Source organism: Rattus norvegicus, chromosome 8 (assembly GCF_036323735.1).
Source record: "Rattus norvegicus strain BN/NHsdMcwi chromosome 8, GRCr8, whole genome shotgun sequence".
Classification (NCBI taxonomy): Eukaryota; Metazoa; Chordata; class Mammalia; order Rodentia; family Muridae; genus Rattus; species Rattus norvegicus.
The window spans coordinates 84,914,518-84,940,248 of NC_086026.1; the positions used below are offsets into that span (position 1 = coordinate 84,914,518).

The window sequence follows — 25,731 nt, forward strand, 5'->3', positions numbered from 1 at the left end:
CTGTAGGGGGCCGATAAGGGAAGTAAAGACTTTTCCTAACAGAAAGCTGCTTCACAAGATTTCTGAGGAACACTGAGTTTAAGTTTTTGTCTACCCAGTAACTGGTAGCCATCCTTTTCTTTCCCCAATCAGAGTCCAGACTGAGCTGAACCAAGGCTGTCCTTTGGGACGCCATCAATGGCACTGCCTTTTAGGGGTCCACTTCGGACCTAACATTTGTCAGTCCTTGTTCAAGTGTTTGCTGAGAACAGAGGGTGCAGTGGCAATATTTTTTTGCATGCTTTGCATTTTGCAAAGTGCATTATCCTGGGAGAGGGACAGGTGATGAAATTCCCAAGGATGAGTTTATTTTGGCTTATGGTGTCAAAGGTGTCAATGGCCGTTTGGCTCTGTTGCTCCTGGGCACATCACTGACCGCAGTAGGCAGTCAGAGGGATAAGAAGGGGCCAGTTGACAAAGCCGTACCCACAGTGAGCTTCTGCATCCAGCTCAGCCCTTATCTCCTTCCTGGTTTCTGCCCACTCTCCGATAGCATCTAATTCAGCCCCCATCCCTGGGCTAAGCCATGACTTAGGCCAGAACCCTCACGATTCAGTGTTTTTCAAGAGTCTCACCTCTGAGCACTGCACTAAGGACCTAGCCTTACACATCCGAGTCTTTGGGACATATGTAATATCCAAACTGTGACACAAGTGCTGTGTATCTCAGAAGATACCAGCACCCCAGGCCCCCATCTCAGCTGCCTTGTCAGAACAGGAGCTGAGGAGGTCAGAGGGATGGGGGATAGGCTAAGTCCGTTCATAGAGAAGGTGCGAGTGCTGGGTGGTCTTGGTGGTGACACAGAGAGGGTCACCAGAGCCCACTCCACCATGTCCCCTGTGGGAGGGGGCTGAGGGAAGCAGCGCAGTCTACTGCACGAAGAGCCTCCTCCCTGACACACCTGCCTGCTTCTCCCCGACTTTTCAGGTGGACATACCTCGAGTTCTACAGTCGCTACGGTGTCCTCATGACCCAGCAGGAGCTGTCCCTCAGTGATAAGAAGGAGGTTTGCAAAGTGGTTTTGCACAGGCTCATCCAGGTGGGTCTCACCTGCTGGGCTCTTCCCGGCGGTATGCCTCTCAAACGTATCCCTTCCTGCCAGTAAGATAATGGCAGTCATGGCCCCTGAGGTAAGAGCCCTTAACAGCAGGCATCTCCTGTGGAGATCCAAACCCTGGATTCTGCAGCCATCCTCCTGGGATCCAATACCGTCTGACAGGACATGGTCAGATGAGGTGGAACCAGCTCCACAAGGTGGTCGTGTTGCTCAGCATGAATTGAGATTATCGCTGAGGTGATGAGTTAGGCCAGAGAGGAGATGACAAGCTATGACCGTGGGGACATGGAATAGGGGTGTGACGATGGCAAGCTACGATGGCTAGGAAATGGGACAGAGACTTGAACCCAAAACCAGGACAGAAAGCAATATGCACCTTGAATAGATGTTTCTAGATTATGATTCTGGTTTTTTTCCCCCCTGCCTTGTACATAAGCAACACCAATGATTTGAGAATCATTTGACTCTCTCAAATTGCAAAAAAAAAAAAAATCTTTATTTTGTAGTTATATCTCTCTTCTCTTCCAGGATTCTAACCAGTACCAGTTTGGCAGAACCAAGATTTTCTTCAGAGCAGGACAAGTGGCTTATTTAGAGAAACTCCGCTTGGATAAACTGAGGCAGGGCTGTATTGTGATCCAAAAGCATGTGCGTGGCTGGCTGCAGAGGAAGAAGTTCCTCCGAGAGAGACGAGCTGCCCTGACAATCCAGCAGTACTTCCGGGGCCAGCAGACAGTGAGGTAAGTGGTGAGGAAGGTGGCACTGGGGCTATTTCCCAGAGCTCCCCATGGAGAGCAGCTAGGTCACAGGGCCTTCGCTGTCCACGTACCCAGGAGAGGAGGAGCTGCTGGGGACAAGACCCCTTCTCTTGCTCCGTGGACACAGGTGTGGGTCAGAAGCCCCCTCCAGTGGCTGTGAGCCTGGGTATGAGAAGGGCCTGTCCTGTGTGCCAGCTCTCCTACAGTACAATATAGAGATTATTTCATGGTTATTTTACTTATATTTCTTGGCCATTCCTAAATCTCCCTCGTCGTGGATCCCTCCCCTTCCGTACACTCTGAAGAGAAGAGCCTGTTTACCTCCGATACTTCAGGCAGACGGTAACACGTTTTTCTGTGTGGAGTCAGATAGTAACTATTGGAGCCCTTAACAGTCATGACCTCTGATTCAGCTTCTGCCGTTATAGCCTGAAAGCAGGTACAGTAGTCTTTTTTTATTCGTAGCTGTAAGAAAGGGCCTGAGGCTTGACACTTTATAAAGAAAAGAGATTTGTTCAGACCACAGTTCTGGAGTACGAATTGTTTTGGCCTCTGATAATGGCCTCTATTGCTATGACACAGTGTGACTGAGAAAGTAGCCAGAAACAGCCATGTGGAGGAGAGACCAAGTGCCTGGGGCTTCCTCTCTCTATATAAATTCACTCTCTTGGGCAACTGGGTCAGAAGAACGCTGGGTTTAAGGCAAGGCTGGGCCGCATAACAAGTACTAGGCCAGTCAAGACTTCATAACAAGACCCTGTCTCTAAATAAGTAAGGGCTGGAGAGTTGGCTCTGTAGGGGAGAGTGCTTGCTACAAGGTGTAACCACTAAGAACAGTTTGTATCCAAGCACCATATAAAAACAGCTGAGCTTGTCCACACAGGCCTAAACCAGAAGGCAGGAGGACGGCTAGAGCTTGCTGGCCACCGGCCTGGCTCCAGGTTCAACAAGAGACTTTGTCTCAAGTGAATTAGGCAGAGAGTGAGAGTCGGAACATCATGTTCTCCTCTGACTCCAGATCTGCAGCTCCCAACCCATCTTCCACAAATGAATGAATGAACAAGTAGGGTTCCGGGGTGCTGTCTCGTCATCACAGTCTCTGTGCACCTGCGCTGTGCGCCTGCACACACGTGTGCACCTGTGCACCAACTGGGCAAGCAGACGCTGTGTCGACCCACATGGCTCCCCAGCGCCACACAGTGTCAGGGGAAGCCCACACAGGCCTGAAGTTGCATCAGGATGAACTCATTGATGGTAGAGATGTTAGAACCTGAGAACCTCCCACCCCTGGCACTGAAAGGTGCCGCCCACTCTCTGGTTCAGGCTGAGGCTCTAGTCACCCACTCACACTGCTGTCTCTCCACCCAAGGAAGGCCATCACTGCCACTGCCTTGAAGGAGGCCTGGGCAGCCATCATCCTCCAGAAGCATTGCCGAGGCTACCTGGTCCGTAACCTGTACCAGCTGATCCGTGTGGCCACCATCACCATCCAGGCACACACCAGGGGCTTCCTGGCCAGGAGGCGGTACCGGAAGGTATGGAGTGAACTTAGGCTGCTGTTCCTCGTTGCACTTTCCTCAAGGCAAGGGTTCTGGTGAGAGAGGGATCCTCACTGCCCTGGGGGTTTGCCTGAGGGGTTGCTCCAGAAGTCTGGGATGAAGGCTCAGTGGGTCGATGATGGGAGACTCCTGTCTGCACCGTGCAAGTGCTCCAGGGCTGGGTCTCCCAGTGATGAAGGACCCAGAGAGAGAAACAGGAGGTCAGTCTGACATTTCACCAAGCTCCTTCTCCAGTTGCTGCAGGAGCACAAGGCAGTGATCCTTCAGAAGTATGCGAGGGCATGGCTGGCCCGGCGCAGATTCCAGAACATCCGCAGGTTCGTGCTCAACATTCAGCTGACTTACAGGGTCCAGCGCTTGCAGAAGAAGCTGGAGGATCAGGTAGGCACCCAGAGCATCTGTGCATGTGTGTGTGTGCATATGCGTGTGTATGTGCATGGCTGGTGTGTGTATGTGCGTGTGTGTGCATGATCATATGTGTAGGGTATATGTGTAGGTGCACATACATGTGTGTGCATGTTTGGTCTCTCTGCTTTATTCTTTTTGAAGCAATGACTGCCAGTCAAAGCCAGAGCTCACTCGCATTGCTAGTAACTCTACCAGGCAGCTTCCTCTAGGAATCCCCAGGCTCGACCGTCCAAGGCTGGAATCGCAGGCCACCACGCCCCCAGCATGTTTGTGGATTCTGGAAACACAAAGCACTTTGGCTTTGGAGGCAGCTCTTCTCTTGCCTTTGCCTGCCTCCTGTGAGTCTATCTTGACCTACTAAGTGCCCTAGCTGTGCTGCCCAAAACCCACTCCATGGCCACTGGAGCTACCCAAGCTCCCTCTTCAGAAGTCCTTTATTTTTTGTTTTTTCCTTTTGTTTTTATTTTGTTTTCTTTTCAAACAGTAATATCTGGGTCCGTGGATGAGGGCACAGCATATGATTTTTTTTTGAGAGAAACACAATACGACTTCAAGCATTAAAGTTCTAGTCCCAGGAGCAGACAGGCCCTTTGTGACCGGAGTCACCAGCTCAGAAAGAATCTGCCTCCCTCAGTTCTCTGTAAAGATGCTAGTAAATGTCACCTGCGGTAAGGGTGACTGCTGTCAATAGATGCCACCTTGGAGGCACGAATGCAGCAGCTGCTTCGCTCTGAGCTAACCTCTGACCTCCCAGTCTTTCTCTAGAACAGAGAGAACCACGGGCTGGTGGAGAAGCTGACAAGCCTGGCCGCTCTGCGGGTTGGTGATCTGGAAAAGGTTCAGAGGCTGGAGGCAGAGCTGGAAAAAGCAGCGACCCACAGGCACAGCTATGAGGAGAAGGGCCGGAGATACAGGGACTCGATGGAGGAGGTCAGGAGTGTGCCACATGAGCGGCGGGGCCCACCTTCCCGTCTCTGCACAGTAGGCAAATGTCGCCTGTGCTTCAGTAAAGCAGGGCTTCAGGGCACTAACGAGGGAGCCCAGAGGACTGGACTCTGAAGCTTAGGGAAGGGCTCAGCTTCCCTCCCTATCCACCTTTACAAGCTGACACAAGTCCCAAGGAGCACAGCTGGCTGCTTCCCCTTCTCCCTCTGTCACATGTCCACCTGCATGGGTGCTGGAGGCCTCCTTTCCCTGACCTGTGACTCAGGATCCGGGGAAGACTTTCATCTCTGTGGTCTAGTGAGAAATCCCAACATCCCCCATTAATCTCCTAACTTTACTGATGGCTACTTGTGCAGCTTGGCCGAGTCACTGACCCTCTGAACTTTTGTTTTCTTATATTTAAAGTAGAAATGACAAAAGGGGGCTGGAAAAATATTTAAGGGTAAAGTTTTCATGTGAAATAACTTAGCCAGTGTCTACCATGGGCCACACACAGGCGTGAACAGGTGCATTCTAGCATTTTCTAACAGATTTTTATTCATTACTGTCTGTTCTCCTGTGCCTTCCAAAGTCTCGAGGCTCCCACATTGGTAGCCATAAGTCCCCAGAAGGGCCCTCTCTGTGACCTAGTGCATGGAGGGGGGAGGGATGGTGCCCATACGGCTGCTGTGGTCCTTGGTGGCTCTGCCAGTCATGGCCATCCCCACCAAGGGGTCCACAGGTCCCTGCAGGCCTGTCATCAAGAGAGGTTGAAAGAACAGACTGTGCCCTGTTCCCCACCCCCAAATCACAGCAGCCTCAAAATGTGAATCCACCGTGTATTGTGAACTAAGACATTAATTAATAAACTGCCCTGGGTACTCAGAACTCGGGAGAGGCCTGAGACATTCCTTGGACTTGGGCTGTTCTCCCAGATGTCAGATGTCAGTCATGGCTGGGGAGGTGAGGACCGATGTCTGATTTGAAGTCCCCTTGGGTCCCTGATTCTGTGGCTGGTGCAGGCTGTTAACACTGGCTGAGCCAAGCATATGTGATTGAAAATGTCAGCACAGAGCTTGTCTCCCGGGCCAGCAGCAGGGTCACCAAGGTCTCCTCATGTCCCTTCCCTTCACTAGAGATTGTCGAAGCTGCAGAAACACAATGCAGAGCTGGAGTCGCAGAGAGAGCGAGCAGAGCAGAGTCTACAAGAGAGGACTGAGGAGCTGAAAGGTACCCGGCACTGGGTGTCACTCAGCACTGTGGGTACCACGGGTCTCCCATGTGTGGTTGGTGTACCATGCGTCAAGGGGATAAGTGTGTATAAAAGGTGTGCACTTCACCCTGTCTGTGCCTCATAACCAGCGGCCCTAAGGTTTTAACCAAGGGAGGAGAATGTGGAGTGCATAGTGTGTTGTATGTTTGCATGTACTGTGTTGTTCATATGTGTGTAAGTGAGTGAGAGTTTGAGTGTGTATGAGTGTATATGAGAATGTATGTGTAAGAGAGTGTGCATGTTTGGGAATTTGTGTGTGAGTAAGAGTGAGTGTGTAAGAGTGTTCATGAGCCTTCATGAGTGTGTGGAGATGTGTGCATGAGTGTGTGTGTGTTTGAATATACGAGTGTATGTGTAAGTGTGTAAGAGTCTCATGAGTGGCCTGAGGGACCTTGCACATGCTTTGCCCAGCATGTGGACTAAAGGGGCACCAGGCCCGGGGTGCAGGACTGAGTGGAGGGGAGGTTATTAGTGCCTCTAGGACAGGACTTCTGGGGTCCCAACAAGAAGGTGCACCCCGACTGTAGACCAAGCTTTGGAGCCCTCTGGAGAGAGTGGGGAGCAGAGGTGTTTGGGAGGAACCTGGAGCCTGAGCAGGGAAGGGCTTGCCTCACTGAACTGCTTTTTGTTACATCATTGATTGCTTTGTGGGGAGGAGGTTCTTTAAGTGACGTTTTCCACAAGAACATTTAAATCCTCAGATATGTAACTGAAAAATGGCCTGGTTGGTACCCATGGCATGTCTGGGTGGATAGTTTTAGAAGAGTTGTTATTTTTTGAAGCCCCTAACCTTCTTATCTAGTTCGTGAGGAGTTGCATGTTCCCTCACCCCGAGTCTCCATGGTAACAAATCCTCCAAGGTGGCTCTGAAGTGTGAGACACTTAAGACATTGTCTGGGGCTGGGGATTTAGCTCAGTGGTAGAGCGCTTACCTAGGAAGCACAAGGCCCTGGGTTCGGTCCCCAGCTCCGAAAAAAAGAACCAAAAAAAAAAAAAAAAAAAGACATTGTCTGGTAGATTTGTTTCAAATACCATTCTATGTCCACAGAAAAAATGGACCAGCTCACCAGGCAGCTGTTTGATGACGTACAGAAAGAAGAACAGCAGAGACTGTAAGAAATGCTTCCTCGAGCCCCCATGCCCCTCTCCCGTCTGTCCCATCCCTTCCCTTTCCTTCTCCTTTCTCTCCCTCCCTTCCCTTCCCTTCCCTTCCCTTCCCTTCCCTTCCCTTCCCTCCTCTTCTCTTTGTTTATGATATGGTCCCAGGTATCACTGGCTGGCCTTGAACCTCCTACAGAGCCTAGGATGTCCTTGAACCCCTGACCCCCTGCCTCTCTGTGCATCACCACCGCTGGGAGTGGAACCTGGGGCCTTGGGCTCACTAGTCAAGTCCTCCATCAACAGAGCTACATCCCCATCCACTCTGCTCTTTTCTGACTCGCTTCTCAGCTTGAATCTAGTATAATCCAGATCCCGGCAGGTAGAGCATGGATATTTTTAAGAGGTGGGATTTTTAGAATCTCAAGGGCCCAGTTCTAGGGTGTACCACCTCAAATGATGCCGTGCTCTGAACTGTCCATTCTCCTGCTGATAGATCCTCACTGGTCCCATGACCTTGGGTTGGATCCGCCCCCTTCTGATTTCAATCATAAATCATCTGATAATTCTCAGAGATTCAAGTCTGGGCTCCTTTTCTCAGAGGGAGTCCATGGTTTATAGATCTAAGTGGGGAAATGCCAGAGTGATGGGGAGATGTGGAATATTCTCATCATGTTTCTTGGGGGACAGAATCTCAGGGTGCCTGGGATGATGAGGTACCAGTTCCCTATGCAGTTAGCAGAAAACCGTGGTCTAGAGAAGCAGGTGGGGAAGGAGACTTCCAAAGACTGAGGAGCCAGCTGCACCGGTTACCCTGAGCTCCCAGCTGTCCAGCCTCAGTGAGGCTGTGCAGGCCTGTGAAGTGAGCAAAACTGTGTCCCCCTTAGGCCTCCTCACAGCTCCATTTGGGCCCTGATCATCTATCTGTGTATGCTTGGCCCCTGCACAATCCTCAGAGGCACAAACTGCTAGCAGACCCAACAGGCTCGGTCTTAGGATCTGAGGTTTGTTGTGCCTCAGACTCCGGGTTTAATTTTGGTTTTGGTTTTTACTGGCATCTTGAGAATACTATAGGGGCTAAAGATATGGCTCGGCTGTTAAGAACACTGACTGCTTCTTCTGAGAGGACCCAGGTTCAATTCCCAGCACCCATATAACAGCTAACCATTGTCTGCAATTCTGAAATCTGACACCCTCACACATCCATACATGCAGGCAAAAACACCATCACATATAAATAAAAATAAATAATTTTTTAAAAAAGAGAATACTGTAGTCAGTTTGGGGGGGTGTTACAAAGTTTAAAGGTTTATTAATATCTATAAAAAGAGATAAAACAGAAATCTCTGTGGAGCATGGGTCTCTTCCTCAAAGTCTCCTCCTTTGGGCTGTTAGAGCAAATCTACCAAGGCTCTGGGTCGGCAGCCCAGCAGCGGGAGACTGCAGGAAGCTCACAGAGCCCCCGGGACTGCCTCAGTTCTGACTGGACCCTGTGAATAAGCAAAGTTTGTCTGTGTCATGTGTCTCTTGATAGTTGTCATCTTAGTTCGTCCCTACTTGTTCAGTTCAGGGACGCTCTCACAAGGAATTCAGTTTCCACATACTTTGGGGCACCTTGCTTTGCCAAAATATATTCTAAAATTCTTAAAACAAGGAGTGGAGAGATTGCTCACTTGCTAGACAGCCAGAGTGGGAGTCGCAGCACTCAAATGAGTTGGGTGTCCAAAGACACCTGTGTCTCTAACCCGGAGGGGTGTGATCCCTCTTCTGGCTTCCGTGTGCAGAGATGCAAGCATCAGGGTACACAGTGCATACACTTACAGACACCTGCTTTCACACACATAGACATGTAGATACACAGACAGACAGACAGACAGACAGACAGACAGACAGACAACTTTTAAATTTCTTGGAAGGCAAGATCTCTGGATATAAAAATGGTCCGACTGTTTATGTCCCTTATCTGAAGCTTAGGGGCAGAAGGGTTTTGGTTTTAGTTTTCCATATTTTGGAGACTTGACTTAGACATTACTAACAGAGCACCCCTCCTCCCACAGTCCCAAATCCTAAATGTTTCAAAGATGGAAAGCTTTCATTTTCACACTGGTGGTGCGGTCCTGGATTTTAGCATTTCTGATTTAGTTTGGGGAATTCGGAATGCTCCGCCTGGATTTTTAAGGACTAAACCAGAACCCTGGGACGTCCTGAGAACTTAGAAGGGCCAGAACTTGACAGAATGTGCCAGGTCTTTGCTGAAGGATGTACATCCCACAGTATGGGACACGGGTATGGCCTTGAGATGGGAACACCTTAGCACCCAGTGTGACTTCAAGTCCAGCATCTCTTGTCCTGTGCTCTGTGATCCTCAGAGAGTTTCTCACACCGGATGATCTAAGACATTGGTTTTAGACTAAGAGAACAGGAAACAAACAGGACCACAGGCTGCTGTGATGGCCACATGGGTCCTAACCCATCTCCTCCTTTGGCGTGGAGGGGTCTCTTCAATATTTACTGTATATTGTCTTGTTCAAAAACTAGAAAACCAACTCTAAGTTAGATTTTCTTCTTTTACCATTTAGACTTCTTGAAAAAAGTTTTGAGCTGAAAACACAAGCTTATGAGAAAGAGATAGAGTCTCTGAGAGAAGAAATTAAAGCCCTCAAGGATGAGAGGACGCAGCTGCACCACCAGCTGGAGGAGGGACGGGTCACCTCTGACAGCCTGAAGGGGGAGGTGGCCCGTCTAAGCAAGCAGGCAAAGGTGTGTGCTGCCTTCTAGATCCTCCAGTGACTCCCACAGATCTACACAGAAACAGTGGCAATGTCTTGGATTCAGGGTACGGGGTGGGGGGTGCCCCAGGTGGACTGTTCTTTTGTTGAGAGATTTATTAACACCATAGAGGGTTTCTAAAGAGAGCTCAGGGGAGGCATTGCTAGGGGTCCCTTCTTACAGATTAAGGCAAAATGAGGAGGTTGAGTAGCCTGTACTCCGGTTATCATGGATTCCTGGGTGGCAGGAGAGGGGTTAATGGTTCAGCCATGTAGCTAAGTAAGGTGTGTCTATCACACAGGAGGTGCCCCTGTAACCCCATCTTGCCTAGGGTGTCTGGAAACAGCCTTTCCCCAAGGAAGAATGAGAGTCTGAATCACAGAGAGTGCTTTCTTTTATAGCAGCTGAGAGGGTAGAAAGAGAAAGGGGTGCTGAGGGGTGAGTGGTCCTGTAGCTGCTAGCCCCATCTTACTTTAGCATTTCCGTGTTCCCAAGGGATCAGACGACAGGAGCATCCATGCAGGCTGAAGGCTCACAACACCCGGGTGCTCTATTCTCTCAAGTTCCAGCCTCTGGGCTTTCTGAGAGTGTATTTCATATTTGAAAAGTCATCTTCTAACACTCTAAGATTGTAGCTATGCAGTTCTTTAAATAGACAGACTAAAAGAATACTTCCTATTTAAATTATAAATTCAGGTGAACCCTTATTGTTTATCATGCTATAAACTTATGAACACCTGTACTGAAGTGAAATTGTTGCCTTCTGCCTTTTATACTGTTACCCAAAATTCACATGCATGATCAGGAGGGACCTCAGGTAGGCTGGGGGACACAGCCTGCTTAGTAGACTGCCTTTCTAGCACACAGGAAGCCCTGGCCTTGAACCCCAGAACACCAAAGTCAGAAATAGTGTTGCTCTTCTGTAATTCTAGCATGTGGGTGCTGGGAATCAAGCCCATGCCCTTTGGAAGAGCAGCCAGAGCTCTTAACTGCAGGGCCATCTCTCCCGGCTGACCTTAAACTGGGGGAATTGTGAGCCTGCACTTGGATGCTTTCAGAGGTCTGGCTTTCCAAGACCTTAACCATCATTAAGCTGTCTGAGGAATGTAAGGAGATATAAACATTACCTGAAATATGTAAAGAACCATAAAGAGAATCACGGCTTCTGACTGGGCAGTCCCGTGAGCTTGGCACATGATCCCAAATTCACCTTTTAACCTTCAATTCAGCATAGCTTCGTTTTCTAACCATTGAGGGTTCACCTTGTTCTACTCACTTCAAGATCTGTTAGAAGGACCAGGTGCCTAGGGCAGCACTCGATGTTTGATCCCCCTCCTCTCCGAGTTGGATGCTGGGGCCTGTCAATACTCAGAGTAACAGAGTGTTTAAGGGAAGGGGGGTGATCACCCCTGCAACCCCTGAGAATATTTCTGTCTTAACTACAAAATACACAAGCCTGAGGTATTCCTTGAGATGATCTTGCAGTGTGAACAGCGGTGGATTCAGCCCATTTGAAAGCAGAGGTGCTTATAAGAAACTGTCCCCTGTGATCTTCCCAAGGTGCCTAGCCTCTGGTCTCTGTGATTAGTCCTCCTCTCAGCCTAGCTGAGGACAAAAGCTTCCTAGGAAAGAAATTACCTTCTGCCTTCCCCACCTGTGACATTACCTGACCTGCCCTCTGCCCTTCTCAAGGCAAAATTGTTTTCTTCCTTTACAATAGGGGAGCTAATTCCTGCTGCCAGGTAGGCCTGCAAACAGTTGTGTAGTTGAGCTGCTTCAGGGCAAGCTGTGAGGCTGTCTGTGAGAGCGAGATAAGATTCCAGCTAGGAGGCTGCGTGGAGGCGGCAGGCCACCATATGCTGTGTGATGGGTGTGCCCTCGCCTGATGGGAAGTGTGTAACGGCTGTTTTCTCTGCACTGGGTTTGGCTCTGCTTTAGACCATCTCTGAGTTTGAGAAGGAGATAGAACTGCTGCAGGCACAGAAGATAGATGTGGAAAAACATGTGCAGTCACAGAAGCGGGAGATGAGAGGTACCAGGGCATGGACTGCTTAGTGGGTCGTCTGGACCGCTTGCTGGTTGGCTGCCTGAGAGGGTGGTTGGTGGGCTGGGGGCCAGCTGGTAGGTTATTCAGTGGCAAGAAAGCCGTGCTCAAATTCAATTTATGCTGCTCTCTCTTTCCTTCTAGAACGGATGTCAGAGGTCACCAAGCAACTTTTGGAGAGCTATGACATTGAAGACGTTAGAAGCAGGTAATCAATTTTACATAATCAGACATTTACAAATGTAAAACAGGTTGGAGAAGTGGCTGAGCAAAGTGTTAGCATGTGAGTGTGAGCCCTCGAATCAAATCATGTATTTCAAAAGAAGAATCACGTGCTTGTAACCAACCAATGGGGAGGTAAAGACAGAAGGACCCTGGGCTTACTGAGAAGCTAACGTAGACTACTCAGTGAGATCCAGACCACTGAGAGACTGCCTCGAGATGGTGTTGGGGGTGCTGGGAAGACAGATGGTTCGGGGGTAAGAGTGCTTACTGCTCCTGCAGAGGACCAGAGATCAGTTCGCAGCACCCATGTCAGGCTATTCACAATCACCTGCAACTCCAGCTTCATAGGGGACCTGATGCTGTGTTCTGGTCTCCACCAGCACCTGCACACACATACACACACACACACACACACACACACACACACACAGATGCATGCTCACACATGCACACACACACACACTCATACACAAACACACACGGATGCATGCTCACACATGCTCACACACACACACGGATGCATGCTCACACATGCACACACACACACACACAGATGCATGCTCACACACGCACACACTCACACATAAACACATACATAATCTTTTATAAAGCAAGACGAACAGTCCTGTAGGAATGACATACACAAACCACGTGAAGTGTGGGCAAGGCTTCTTGGTTTCGTGCCTTCTTTATTTGTTCTCTAGGCTCTCCGTGGAAGATCTGGAACATTTAAATGAAGATGGAGAACTTTGGTTTGCCTACGAAGGACTAAAGAAAGCAACTCGGTTAGACATTCCCTTGGGATTCTGGTTTGGTTGGTTGGTCTGTTTTGTTTTCCCAGAGACAAGACAATGTTGAGAAGTTCATCTTGCTTACAGTTGACCTATTTCTTAGGGTAGAAATATAAAATGACTCCTAGAAAGACTTCTCTGAGAATTCAGCCGTTTGCCTAGTGTTTGCTAACAACTAGTTACAGGGCTGGGGATTTGGCTCAGCTGAGTGCTTGCCTGGCATGCATAAAACTCTGATTTCCATCCCTCACACTGAAGAAATGGGGCGTGATGAGGCACACCCCGAACTCTAGCACTCAGAAATCCAAGATCATCCTTAACTGCCTAAAAAATTTGAGGCTAGCCTGGGCGAGAGACCGTATATCAAAAAGCAAACAAAATCTGTACTGGAGAGATGGCCAGTAGTTAAGAACACTGACTGCTCTTGCAAAGGACCCAGGACTCACGTGGCTGCTCACGGCTATCTAGAACCCCAGCTCCAGGGGATCTGATGCCCTCCTCTGGCCTCCACAGGCTTTGCACACACACACACACACACACACACACACACACACGTGAATTCTCATGTATTCTTTCACTAGCTCATGTAGCCTTCCCACTGCTCCTAGCTCACATCAGCTTAGTGACACAGCAGGGTCCCCAAGGGCTCATATCAGGGCCCCATCTTGTACACTCAGTGAGTCCTCAAATTATATTAAGATGCATAGTCATAACTGTATCACACAGAATAGAGGACTTCAACTATTAACTGTAAAAGCATAACCAAGTTACTTCTAAAATGAAATTTCTTTGTCATTAACTGTGTGTCTGATTACAGTTCCTAATTCCCTCCGCCTCTGTAAAAGCATGGTCAGTTTTAGGTCCTGAGGGTGAAGTGCTGACCCTAGCTTTCTCAGCTGCTGCACCATGACCCCTCTGTGACCAGCCCAGCAACACAGAAGCCATGGGCTCATTCCTCCACCCTTTCTTTAACAGCGTTCTGGAGAGCCATTTCCAGTCTCAGAAGGATTGCTATGAAAAAGAGATTGAAGGTCTGAACTTCAAAGTCGTGCATCTGAGCCAAGAAATCAACCACCTGCAGAAGCTGTTCAGAGAAGAGACAGACATCAATGAAAGTATTCGTCATGAAGTCACCAGGCTGACATCAGAAAACATGGTACGGCCTCACCGTGCCTGCTTATCAACATTGTCCCAGAGACGTTCTTCACCGGCGGAGCAAAAATCAGCTCTCGGCAGCTAAACAACTCGCTTTAACTAGTTCTTTAGTGATAAATAACTAGGTCAGAAGATAGATCTACACAGTGTCCTCAGGACAGAAAACACTCGGATTCCAGAGTGTTTGATTACCATGTGGTGGATTCAAATTGTGTGAATGAGTTTACTTTTATATGTTTAATTCCAGCCCCAAACTCCTGTAAAGAAACAAAATGCAGATCAAGGCAAAAGTGTGGTTCTTGGGGTTGGGGATTTAGCTCAGTGGTAGAGCGCTTGCCTAGGAAGCACAAGGCCCTGGGTTCGGTCCCCAGCTCCAAAAAAAAAAAAAAGAACCAAAAAAAAAAAAAAAGTGTGGTTCTTGAGAGGGAACACGTTCATGTCAGTCCATCTCTTCATCCCTCAAATATCCCCTGAGTCTCCCCTTCTTCTTGTGTTTATCTGGTCTTTTCTTCTCATTTGTACCTGTGGAATGCTTTCAGGACACACACACACATGCACACACACATACACATACACGCACACACACATACACACACACACACACACACACACACAGAGTCCTTTCAAGATACACACATACACATGCTTTCTTGTCTACGATATCTTGTGGCCACCATCCCATGTCTTTGTGAGTTGATGGGTCTTCTCAAAGGTCAGTAACCACTCTTCCACGTGACCTTCATTTTCTCTGCAGCCACCCCGCTCTGTTAAGTGCTTCTCAGCAACTCGTGGCTACTCCCCTGCCTCTGGGATTGCAGAGGATCTCACACACCCACTGATGCTACTACTTCGATCTCACTATGTGCTGCGGCTCTGCTTCTTTCTTCTTCCTCTGGCCAAATCATAAGTTGGGACACTCAGGGCTACATCCCCAGGGAGTCTACAGGAGCAGGAACTGTGCTTCATAGGCTTGTGTATACCTGGGATAAACCCTGATGGGGAACGACAGTGAGATCTTCTAAGAGGTATTCTGTGTTTGGGTTTTAGAAGCCTGGGTGTCTGTTTAAACTCAGAGAACAGAAAACAAACAAATGAACAAAACCAAAAAAACTCTTTTTACCTGGGTGGGGGTGGGAGGGATGAACATCTAACAAAGGAGAGTGGCTATGGAGACCACTCCAACTGCAGAATGTTCTGAGATGGAGTGGCCTCTTTCAGGTGAGATGGTATGGCCGCACACTGGAGCGCCTCAGCACAGGGCACCCTTCCCTTCCCACAAAGCACCTTTTGCCTTTCCAGGATAGCCATGTGAGAACATCTCTCTCTGAGCATGCTAGGATTTCTTGAGACCACCACATAGGTCTTCAGCTGAAGGGGGAGAGAGTGGATGTAATGCAATGCATTGCAGTGCCTCAGCTTTACACAGCCCAAGTATTCCACAAGCTCAACAAGGAGAGGGGTGGGTGTTTTCGAGAGCATAAAGATCCGGACTCAAGCACTGATGAATCTCTCTTCTCTGAAGATGATCCCAGACTTTAAGCAGCAGATTTCAGAGCTGGAGAGGCAGAAGCAGGATCTCGAATCCCGCCTGAAGGAGCAGGCGGAGAAGATGGAAGGTAATGTGAAGCATTCTGGTCCTGCTTCAGACTCCAGCATCTAGGAAATGCTTGGGAGGCCATGGCGCTGGGGACATTAAGCTGCGGTCTCTAGGGCTCTGCAGGTAACCCAGAGTTAAGCTGGTGGGAGGACAAGAATGAGTGGCGAATTAAAGGGCAAGCTTCCTTCAAGTTCCACTGGTGTCTGGCATGGTGGGAATACAGCCTGTTGTGCTGCTATAACTATTTTTTTTAAAGAAAATTCAGAAATCTAGATGTTCATATAAAATGTCATTCTTAAATGATTTGTTAAAAAAAAAAAAAAAAAAAACCTAAACCTTATTCAGACCAAACAAAATCTAGTCTCTGACTGGATGGGGTCAGAGCCTTAGATCTGTGAAAATAACGGCACCCCCAAGGTAGAGCTCAGAGACATGGCTGACCACAGCACTGACAGCTTTCTCATAACAGGAAAGCAGGAAGAACCATTCAGCCACCTGAACCGAGGCCTAGAAGAGGAGGGAAGGCAGGGCAAGTAAGTGTGCTGGTGGGAACTGGGCAGGCTACTTCCATCCACTCACAATCACCCACGGGAGGTGCTCACACCGAGGCCCAGAGCCCCTCGTCCCTTCCTCAGGGCCGTGGAAGCACAGAGCGAGACGCATCCGGAAGGGAAGGAGAGGCTGGTGGGTAAGATCCAAGAACCACAGGAGGCCATCAAGTTCCCAAAGAAGCAAGCAGAAGCTGAGGAGGAAGTCGAGAGTATTCTCCGACAAGAGGCGTCTCGGCTGTCTTTGGAAAACAGGGTAAGAGAAGTTTGATTGGGTGCCTGCCGGGCTGTGTTGCTGAGCGAGAGATGGAGCCAGGGACAAGTAATCGGACAGAGTAACTGTACACCAAAAGGCCTTCTGTCAGAGCACCGTGTCCTTATCTCAAAGACAGCTGTTTGTGTGGCGATAAACACTCAGCGGTAGAGTAATTGACACCCCCACCTCTGCATAAGTCCGGGTGGTGGAAGCTGGGAATCCCAGCACCCCTGAAGGGAGTTTGAGAGCAGCCTGCTCTACATGAGACGCTGCCGAAAAGAAAACAGAGGAAAAAAAATAAGGCAGTCACTTTCAGAGCTGAAACACTCTGCCCTTTGTAAGAGATGTTTCTGGGTCAAACCCAGCATAGGCGAGGCCACCTCTTCACCTGAAAGGAAAAGGAAAGCCACGCCCAAACCTCAGGACTGTCTCTCTGGCGCCCTCTTCTGACAGCCAACGGACGCATCTCAGGTCTTACTTTTATAGTCTGTTGGACATTAATTCATAATCACGGAAAAGAGATCAAGATACTATATCCATAGAGTAGGAAGTCTTAAGAAGATATTAACCATACGAAAATATTTTTATGTGGGAGTATCAGAAATACCACGTCTTGTGTAATTTCCTTGGTTCAGAGTGTCTAGAATGGACAAACCCACAGCCACAGTAAATTGTTGAGTCCAGAAATAGACTAAAGGGTAACAACTAAAAGCTACAGTGATTTTAAATTTTTTCAAATTACATTTGTAAGTTTCTTATTTAAGGTTTCAACTGATAGGATAAAAACAGCATGGGGAGGAGAGGGCTTATGTCAGCTCACACTTCCACACCACAGTCTGTCAGAGCGGGGAGTCAGGGCGGACGCTCAAGGCAGAAACTGAAGCAGTGGCCATGGGGGAAGCTTGCTTACTGGTGTCTTGCTGGAGGTTGGCTCAGCATGCTTTTTTATATCCTGCAGGACTTCCTGCCCAGGGATGGTACCACCTCCCAAGGGGTGAGCCCTCCCACATCAGTCATTAATCAAATAACGTCCCCACAGTCCAGTCTGGTGGGGACATTTTCTGAATTAAGGTTCTCTCTTTCGAGGTTCCTCTAGCCTATGCTAAGTGAGCAAAAAACTAACAAGAACTGTGCACACCAAGGTGTGCGCGCACATAACACACACGACTTGTAGGACCCACTACGTGGGTACTGGGGATTGAACTCATCATCGGGCTTAGAGACAAGCCCCTTGACCCTCTGAGCTAACCCAGATGCAGTGTTCCTTTGGAGCATTCTTTAGGGTTAGGGGTGCATGGGAAATGTCTGGAACAGAAAGCAACTGCTGGGCAAATCATGTATGTGAGTGAACTTTATAGTGTGTGAACCACAGCTCCATAAAGGCCATTAACAAATCCAATGCCAAAGAAGACGCTTACAATAAAAGTCCATGTTTCTGTGGGTCTCTGTAGGATCTTGAGGAAGAGTTAGACATGAAGGACAGGATGATTAGGAAGCTACAGGATCAAGTCAAGACTCTGACCAGGACGATTGAAAAAGGTAAGGTGGGGTGGGGAGAGCCTCGTTCTTTTGAGCTTTTAGGTAAGGTGCTGTGTACGGAAGTGTGTGAGCACTGCCTTGTCCAAAGCACACCAACCCCAAGGAGATGAGGCTCCACAGGTCAGGCTTAGGACCCGGGATGAGCTGAAGAGCTTTGGGGACACAGAGGCCACTGCATCTGATACCACATTCTCTCCTTCCATGAGACAAACACATTCTCCACTTCCTCTGTCAGTTCCACCTTTTCAAAATGAATTTGTGATGGAGTGTCCAATTAATCATTCTGAAGACTACACAGATACTGGGTCCATGAGTACCGCAGTCCCTGTTAGCAGAGATAGAGAGAGAGAAGATGGACTGGCATCCTGACCCCAGCTGAATGGCGTGTGTAGCCATGAGACCCAAGGGAAGGAGCCTTCCTTCCTTCCCTCTGCCCTGGAGTCCATGTCCCTTCGAGTCTTCCACTCTCGTCTCCTGGTCCTCACACTTCCGTTCTGTACTCTTCCTCTCCATCCCAGCCTTGCTAGCACAGGCTGCACGGCAGCCATGTCTGTCTGTCCCTCTGCTTGCTCCTTGGAAGAGCTCCTTTATTCTTAGGTACTCCACATTTGCCTTACACTTGAAATAGCGGCAGACACGGCTACTGAGCTGTAAATGCTTCAGCTGAGTTGAGACTCCTTCCTCTTTGGGAATAGATGTCACTGACCCATCTGCCCCGGGAGAGCAGGACCAGGTCTGGACTCCCACTCTTTATGTCTCTACCGTTGGAATTGGTGAATGGATGGACTTACGGATAGATAATGGACTGATGGATGAGTGGATGGCGAGTGAATAGATGGATGGTGCGTGAATGGTAGATGAATGGCAGGGGATGGACGGATGATGGGTAAATGGGTATATGATGGAGGGATGAAAGGTAGGCTAGGGGGATGAGTGGAAGATAGATGGAGGACGGTGGGATGAACAGAACCACGAGCTACATTCTCTAGAATGCCTACCCAAACCCACATCTAACCCTCGCTTCTTTTCCTGAGCCCCAGATTCGGTTTGTCTCTTTGACCACTTCCTTTCAACTCGACACATTTCCAAATCTTTTCTGCCTGTATCAGTTATCCATTACTAGGTAACACACTATCCCACACTCAGTAGCCCAACATTAACACCACTACGTTTGTGAGTAAAGGAGTCTTGCACCCTTCCCTGTAGATAGCATCAGGGCACTCTCTTGGGTTTCTTCCCCTCCCCCAATGTGCTGGAGCCGCATCAGACACTCAGTAGATTCATTCAAGGACATCTCAGCCTTTTCAGCAGTGGCCACTCCTGGACAGAAATCACCACAGAGAGAGATCTAAAGCATCAAACAACTCTAACAGCTGCAAGCCGCGGCCATTCCTGAGTGGAGAGGACTCGGATGGTATCTTCACTGTGAAACCGGGAGGTGTGGGCTCTGTGTATGTAGCTGACCGTTTACCTCTGTCTGCAGCCAACAGTGTGCCCCTGCCCTCGGGATCCAGGGAGTACCTGGGAATGCTGGAGTACAAGAAAGAAGACGAGACCAAGCTCATTCAAAACCTCATTCTTGGTAGTAAAACTCGGATCGCTGGGCAATGCTTTCTCTTAGAGAACTTGAATATCAGACAGTTCCAAAGTCCTGGACAGAGGCCGACCTTTCTCTTTTCTCTTCTTTCACAGTTTCTTCCCTAGCTTGAAGCTTCCCTGCTTTAGCACTAACTTACCGAGCCATTCTTGGTTGAGGGAGAGGGGCTTTGCACTGCACACCACAGCAGCATACCGCTCGCCTCTGCTTACACTAGATACTGCTGTCAGCTCCAGGGTTTACAGACACTGCCAGTGTCCTCTGGGGAACCAAAATGGTCCTCGGCTGAGAGCTACTACCCCAAACTTCTCCCAAGTCTAATCGTAGGGTCAGGATGGAAGACGCAGCTCCTGGCCCTGGGCATGGTTGGCGAACCTGACATCCCAGCACTCCAGGGCAGAGGCAGGCAGATCTCTGAGATCGAGGACAGTCTGGTCTACAAAGCAAGTTCCAGGATGGCCAGGGCTACACAGAGACATCCATAGGAAATGAGGGGCCCTCTTTAAAGGCCCACCTTTAATGATCTAATTTCACTAGCTAGATACCAGCCTTCCCAGATGGCACCCCTAGTTGGGAAACAAACATTCAAAGCCTGTTTATAAGTGATATTCCAGTTTCAAACCCTAACACCGCCCAACCCGTGCTGACCTCTTCTCTACAGTTCTTATCTTGGCCACAGGGCAGTGCTGTTTTCCCTTCATGCTTCCCTACAAGGTTTCCTTCATCCCTGCTTTCTCTCTGATGTCTTTCTTTAAAAGACTAGCTTATGTATTTAATGTGTATGAGTGTCTACCTGCATGTATCTATGTATGTATATGCACCAGGTGCAGTCTTGGTGTTTACGGAAGCCAGAAAAGGGTTCCAGAGCCCTTGGAACTGGATATTCCAGATGGTTGTGAGCAACCAGGTGGGTGCTGGGAATTGACCTGGGTGCGCTTAACCTCTGGGTGCCTCTCCAGTCCCTCTCTGACATCTCCCTGTCTCCTCTGTGGTACTGCTGGTCACTAGTGTCTCTCTTCAAGACAGCTTCTGGTGACTCCTATCCATATCAGAGTTGACTAGGGCTTGGGTTCCTTTCTTATACTGGGGATCCAATGTCTTGAGCCTCCTCACTAGGGAAAATTACTTGTTTCTCCTATCTGGACTCTTAAATGTGGGGTCACTTTACAAAGGAGGTGAGAGGGGAGCCAGAGGCTCCCCTGTACTTTTGCCACATAAGACCCAGATTGAGTTTCTCTGAGAGAAGACACATCTGTGCTCCTAGCCTCTGCCCAAGCACAGAAAGGTCAGGAACCCTCCCCCTCCCACCCTCCCTCCCAGCAACCTCCACCAGCAGTTGCAGGAGGAGCGCTTACCAGCAGCTGAGAGCACGTTTCTTTCTGCTACAGACCTGAAGCCCCGAGGCGTGGTGGTGAACATGATCCCTGGGCTGCCAGCTCACATCCTGTTCATGTGTGTGCGGTATGCAGACTCCCTGAACGATGCCAACATGCTCAAATCCCTCATGAACAGTGCTATTAACGGCATCAAGCATGTGGTTAAGGTAGGGTAGCCTTTGATGTGGGTCCTTGGCGTGGTGTTTGATTTGGAAACGGTTCTGGGCAATGACCAGGCACCCCGGTCTTTGGCCTCTGACCTTTGGAGAGCTGTGTGATTAATAAGCAGAGCCACTAAGGGAGGACAAATGGACGAGATTCAGCCAGTGGGCCTCACAGACTTATGGAGAGAATGCAGTCTGGTGGTCACCACCCTTGCTTTTCCACCCCTCACGTGTGAGGGATATGTGCTCTACCAGTGTAGCAGTAAGGCAGATGGAACACTGAAAAATTACTCAGATCTTCTGTTGGCAAGTATATTAGTCTCCCTCCTAAAACATTATTATTTGTGCTGGAGAGATGGCTCAGTGGTTAAGAGCTCTGGCCACTTTTACAGGGGACCTGGGTTTGATTCCCAGAACCCACATGGTGACTCATAACCATTGATAACTTCAGTTCTAGGGGATCTAATGGCCTCTTTTAGACACATATGCCAACAACAACAACAACAACAACAACAACAACAACACACACACACACAATTTTTAAATTAAAACCTTATCGTTATGGTTTTTCCTAGTCCAGAAAAGAAGACCCATGTGCTCTTTAGGTTGGTGACTTTGTAAAGTTAAACACGATAGCTGACACCCCCCTCTCGTCCCACCCCAATCCCACATGCAGTTTGTTGAAGAAGATGGAGAACCTTCTTGTACTTCCCTTAAGGACTCTCCAGGTTGGAGGTTACATGGGGGCCCAGGCTCTATTTGGCCCTAGCTGTGTTCATCAGAATGACCAGGTAGCTAGTCCGCTCACAGTTGGCTACTCTGGGAAGGAGCCACATGTGCATGGCACACAGATCAGCAGGTGCCAGCTAAGCTAGTTCTTATGTTTGGCACGGGGTTTCAGTGTGTGATCCAGACTGGCTTCAGACCTGGAGATCTACCAGCCTCTGCCTCCCAGGTGCTGGGATTAAAGGTGTGTGCGGCTGCACCCATCCAATATTGCCTTCTCTTGTCTAAGGAACACTTTGAAGATTTGGAGATGCTGTCCTTCTGGCTTTCCAACACTTGTCATTTTCTCAACTGCCTGAAGCAGTACAGTGGAGAAGAGGTAGGAAGATGCCTGTCCCGCTGACGGCACCTGGGGCCACCTCACAATCTGGCCCACAGAGGCACACAGTGGTTACCACGATGTTCTGCTCCCCGCTCCACAGTCTCCAGGCCAGTTAGCTTGCTGGCCTCCTCTTCACCCAGGAGGCCAATCTTCCTATCACCTGTTATGTGTCTAGAGGTTTCTACATGCCGAAGACTCCCAGAAGTTCAGACCTTGGCCTTAGTCTAAGGCTTTGATCGATAAGTTTTCAAATCCTCTGGAGATGAGATAGCCTTGTTTCCTCCCGAAGGGGACAATCTGTGAATTTCAACATGATGACCCAAAATGTAACCTCTGGTTTAGCTTGCTAACTGTTCTCTCTAGAGGACTCTATCTTCCCATGACCCATAAGTAGATGACACCTGTACCCCAACTGTCTAGGCACTGATATCATGAAGGAATTCTTTAAGCTTCACAGGGGGAATTTTTCATTGAATTAGAACAACAAAGTGGCTTCTAGGGTGGTTTTATTCCGCCTGAGAAGCCAGAGCAAACATTTGGTGTCTTCCTCTGAAGCACCTGCTCCATGGGCCGGGTTGTGGTCCCGGGTGTGACTGATTAAGATTATACAATAAATTGCTATCTTCTGTCATGCTAAACAAACTAGTGCTCGTTTAAAAACAGGCATTAAGCGTCAAGCAGCAGAATTACCCTAGATGCTGATGGTAACATCTTTAGTACAGGCAGAATTTCAGTCTCCCTCCTGCCCACAGCACTCTGATGTTTGTACTCACATTACTTTCAGGAATTCATGAAGTGTAACAGCCCACAGCAGAATAAGAACTGCTTGAACAATTTTGATCTTACAGAATACAGACAGATTCTGAGTGATGTGGCTATACGAATTTACCATCAGTTCATCCTCGTGATGGAAAACAATCTCCAGCCGATAATAGGTAAGAAGAGAATTGGTGACCGAGCGATACTGATAGTAATATCGAGGCTGTTCGCTTTGAGACATAGTCTCCTACAGTCTCGGCTGGCCTTGGACTTGATCTGTCACTGTAGCCAAGGAAGGTCTTGAACTCACGATTCTTCCCCCTGTATTTCCTGAGAGCAGGGATGTCAGGTATATGCCATCACGCCTGGTTTTGCTTAGTACTGAGAATGAAACCAAGATTCCATGCATACTAGGCAAGCATCCTACCAACTGAGCTGCAATTCCAGCCCAAGAGATGTTTTAAAATAGAAACTGTGTGTGTGGTATATGTGTTTATGGGTAGCATAGCTCAAAACACTAAGAAGACAATCACCATAAATGTCTACCTTCTAAGTCTTAGCTTGCTTAAAATGACTTTCTAGCACACGATTGACCTTTTTCTTTCTATAAGTATGCCCTTTTCCTGAGGGAAACCCTGTGGAGGGTTTACACTTTTTATTTTAATGTGCTGTTTGGTTTCTTGTGTGGCTCTACCAAATACTTTTGAAATCCTCAAATCCTACTCCCATTTGTGTAAACGTTGCTCTCTGAAACGTAAATATCTTGGGATTTGATGATCCAGACCCCGACCTACTTGCTGTTGGCTAGCTCTCTTTCCCATGAGGATCACTGTTTCAAGCCTCCAGGAGGTGGCCCTGCCCTTCTGTAAGCTGTGGTCCACACCCTGGCATCCTCTGGTACCCCGATGTATCCAGTTCTTTTTTTTTTTTTAAGCATTAGTACTTTGTTTGTTTGTTTGTTTTAAAGATTTATTCATTTATTATATATAAGTACACTGTAGCTGTCTTCAGACACACCAGAAGAGGGCATCAGATCTCATTACAGATGGTTGTGAGCCACCATGTGGTTGCTGGGATTTGAACTCAGGACCTCTGGAAGAGCAGTCAGTGCTCTTAACCGCTGAGCCATCTCTCCGGCCCCCTGTTTGTTTGTTTCTATGTCAAAAGAAACGTAAGGATGAGTTTATTTTGGCTCACATATTAAGGAAGCACGGTCCCCAAGACAAGAATGCTGACAGGCAGGACCATGAGGCAGCTGGCCACACTGCATCCACAGTGGGAAAGCAGAGAGAGTTGCTCACGGGAGCTCAGATCGCTTTTTTCCTTTTATTTGGACCCCAGTTCGTGAGTGCCTCTGATCCACACTTAAGGTGGGTTTTCCCACCTCCATTTACCTAATTCTAGAAAATCCCCCTTGGACAGGCCCAAAGTCTGTCCCCTAGGTGGTCCTAAATCCCAACAAGCTGGCAACCAAGATTAACCACACCACTCTCACACCTCTATCCACTGACTGTGGAAAAGACGCCTGAGATTAGGGGATGTGCGACCCCGAGACCCCTGTGTAAGGAGCCTTCCACCCTTCCGGCAGTGCCAGGCATGCTGGAGTACGAGAGTCTGCAGGGCATTTCCGGTCTGAAGCCCACTGGTTTCCGGAAGCGCTCATCCAGCATCGATGACACCGATGCCTATACCATGACGTCCATCCTGCAGCAGCTGAGTTACTTCTACAGCACCATGTGTCAGAACGGCCTGGACCCTGAGATTGTGAGGCAGGCGGTCAAGCAGCTGTTCTACCTGATCGGGGCGGTGACCCTCAACAGCCTCCTCCTTCGAAAGGACATGTGCTCCTGCAGGAAAGGGATGCAGATCAGGTAAAACCCTTATGCTGTGCTTCCCCTCCCACAGGCCAGCTGGAAGAAATGCTGCTGATGCTGGGCCCTCCCTGCCTGCCCCTGGACAAGGCTCCACTGAGCCCCCTGAGTGTTGGCCTGTTGGTGGCTGCACACCAACGCCTTCACACTGAACTGCCAACTCGACGCTTGAGCCTATGAGAACGTCATTAGTATGTTGTGGAGTCTGAGTTTCCAAGGCCATCAGACACTTAACCAGTATCAACCGCCTGCTTGGTGACTGGCCCAGTCAGGTAGAGAATCCAGCAAAAATGCTGAGAGGCTCAAAGCAGCTAAGTAGTAGCCTAAGACACCAATCATATAGTCACAACCAGGAGAGGACCGAGGTACCGAGGAAGCCAGAGAGATGAGTACTGGGTGACAAGCTTGAGAAAGAGGAACACTGCAGGCATGAGATAGATGAGGACAAAGGACTGATTCACCCCTGACCCTGCCTGGAGTAAGCAGCAGTAGTCTGTTAGGCTGAACCCAGTAGGACTGCCGTGGAGAGGTGGGTTTGATCCAGACCAAGAGGGCCAGAAGGCAGGGAAAGCACATGGGGGTTCATCTCGAAGACGTAGCAACACAGTTGTAAGGACCATGGACCTATCTTAAATTGGGGACCCATGAGCCTGGGACTAAGAAACACGTAGTATGGGAAGATATTTAAGATTATGTCTGTATGTTCAGGCAATTGATACTTATGTGTGCTGTGAGAGCTTGACCATAGGTGCATGCTATAATTTGAGGAAGGTGACAAAGTATATTAAGCCAAGAAATGCCTGCAAAGAATTCATC

The 25,731-nt window shown here is 48.8% G+C and overlaps 1 protein-coding gene across 5 annotated transcripts in view; it reads left to right on the plus strand.

The window, feature by feature from the left end:
* Positions 1-25,731, plus strand: part of Myo5c (myosin VC) — a 76,966-nt gene that overhangs the window by 44,487 nt on the left and 6,748 nt on the right. For 2 of the 5 annotated variants that reach the window (XM_006243413.4, XM_063265550.1), the window contains 21 exons: positions 967-1,078; positions 1,625-1,836; positions 3,224-3,389; positions 3,648-3,794; positions 4,587-4,751; positions 5,882-5,975; positions 7,067-7,130; positions 9,696-9,876; positions 11,824-11,917; positions 12,074-12,137; positions 12,859-12,939; positions 13,921-14,101; positions 15,623-15,716; positions 16,167-16,230; positions 16,312-16,501; positions 17,953-18,040; positions 19,524-19,622; positions 21,026-21,180; positions 22,193-22,282; positions 23,070-23,220; positions 24,633-24,915. In XM_006243413.4, the coding sequence (XP_006243475.1) occupies positions 967-1,078; positions 1,625-1,836; positions 3,224-3,389; positions 3,648-3,794; positions 4,587-4,751; positions 5,882-5,975; positions 7,067-7,130; positions 9,696-9,876; positions 11,824-11,917; positions 12,074-12,137; positions 12,859-12,939; positions 13,921-14,101; positions 15,623-15,716; positions 16,167-16,230; positions 16,312-16,501; positions 17,953-18,040; positions 19,524-19,622; positions 21,026-21,180; positions 22,193-22,282; positions 23,070-23,220; positions 24,633-24,915 (2,775 nt within the window). Of the gene's footprint in view, positions 1-966; positions 1,079-1,624; positions 1,837-3,223; positions 3,390-3,647; positions 3,795-4,586; positions 4,752-5,881; positions 5,976-7,066; positions 7,131-9,695; positions 9,877-11,823; positions 11,918-12,073; positions 12,138-12,858; positions 12,940-13,920; positions 14,102-15,622; positions 15,717-16,166; positions 16,231-16,311; positions 16,502-17,952; positions 18,041-19,523; positions 19,623-21,025; positions 21,181-22,192; positions 22,283-23,069; positions 23,221-24,632; positions 24,916-24,949; positions 25,188-25,731 lie in introns of those variants that run through there. The other 3 variants (XR_001839460.3, XR_594031.3, NM_001108167.3) reach the window with 3 other exon arrangements.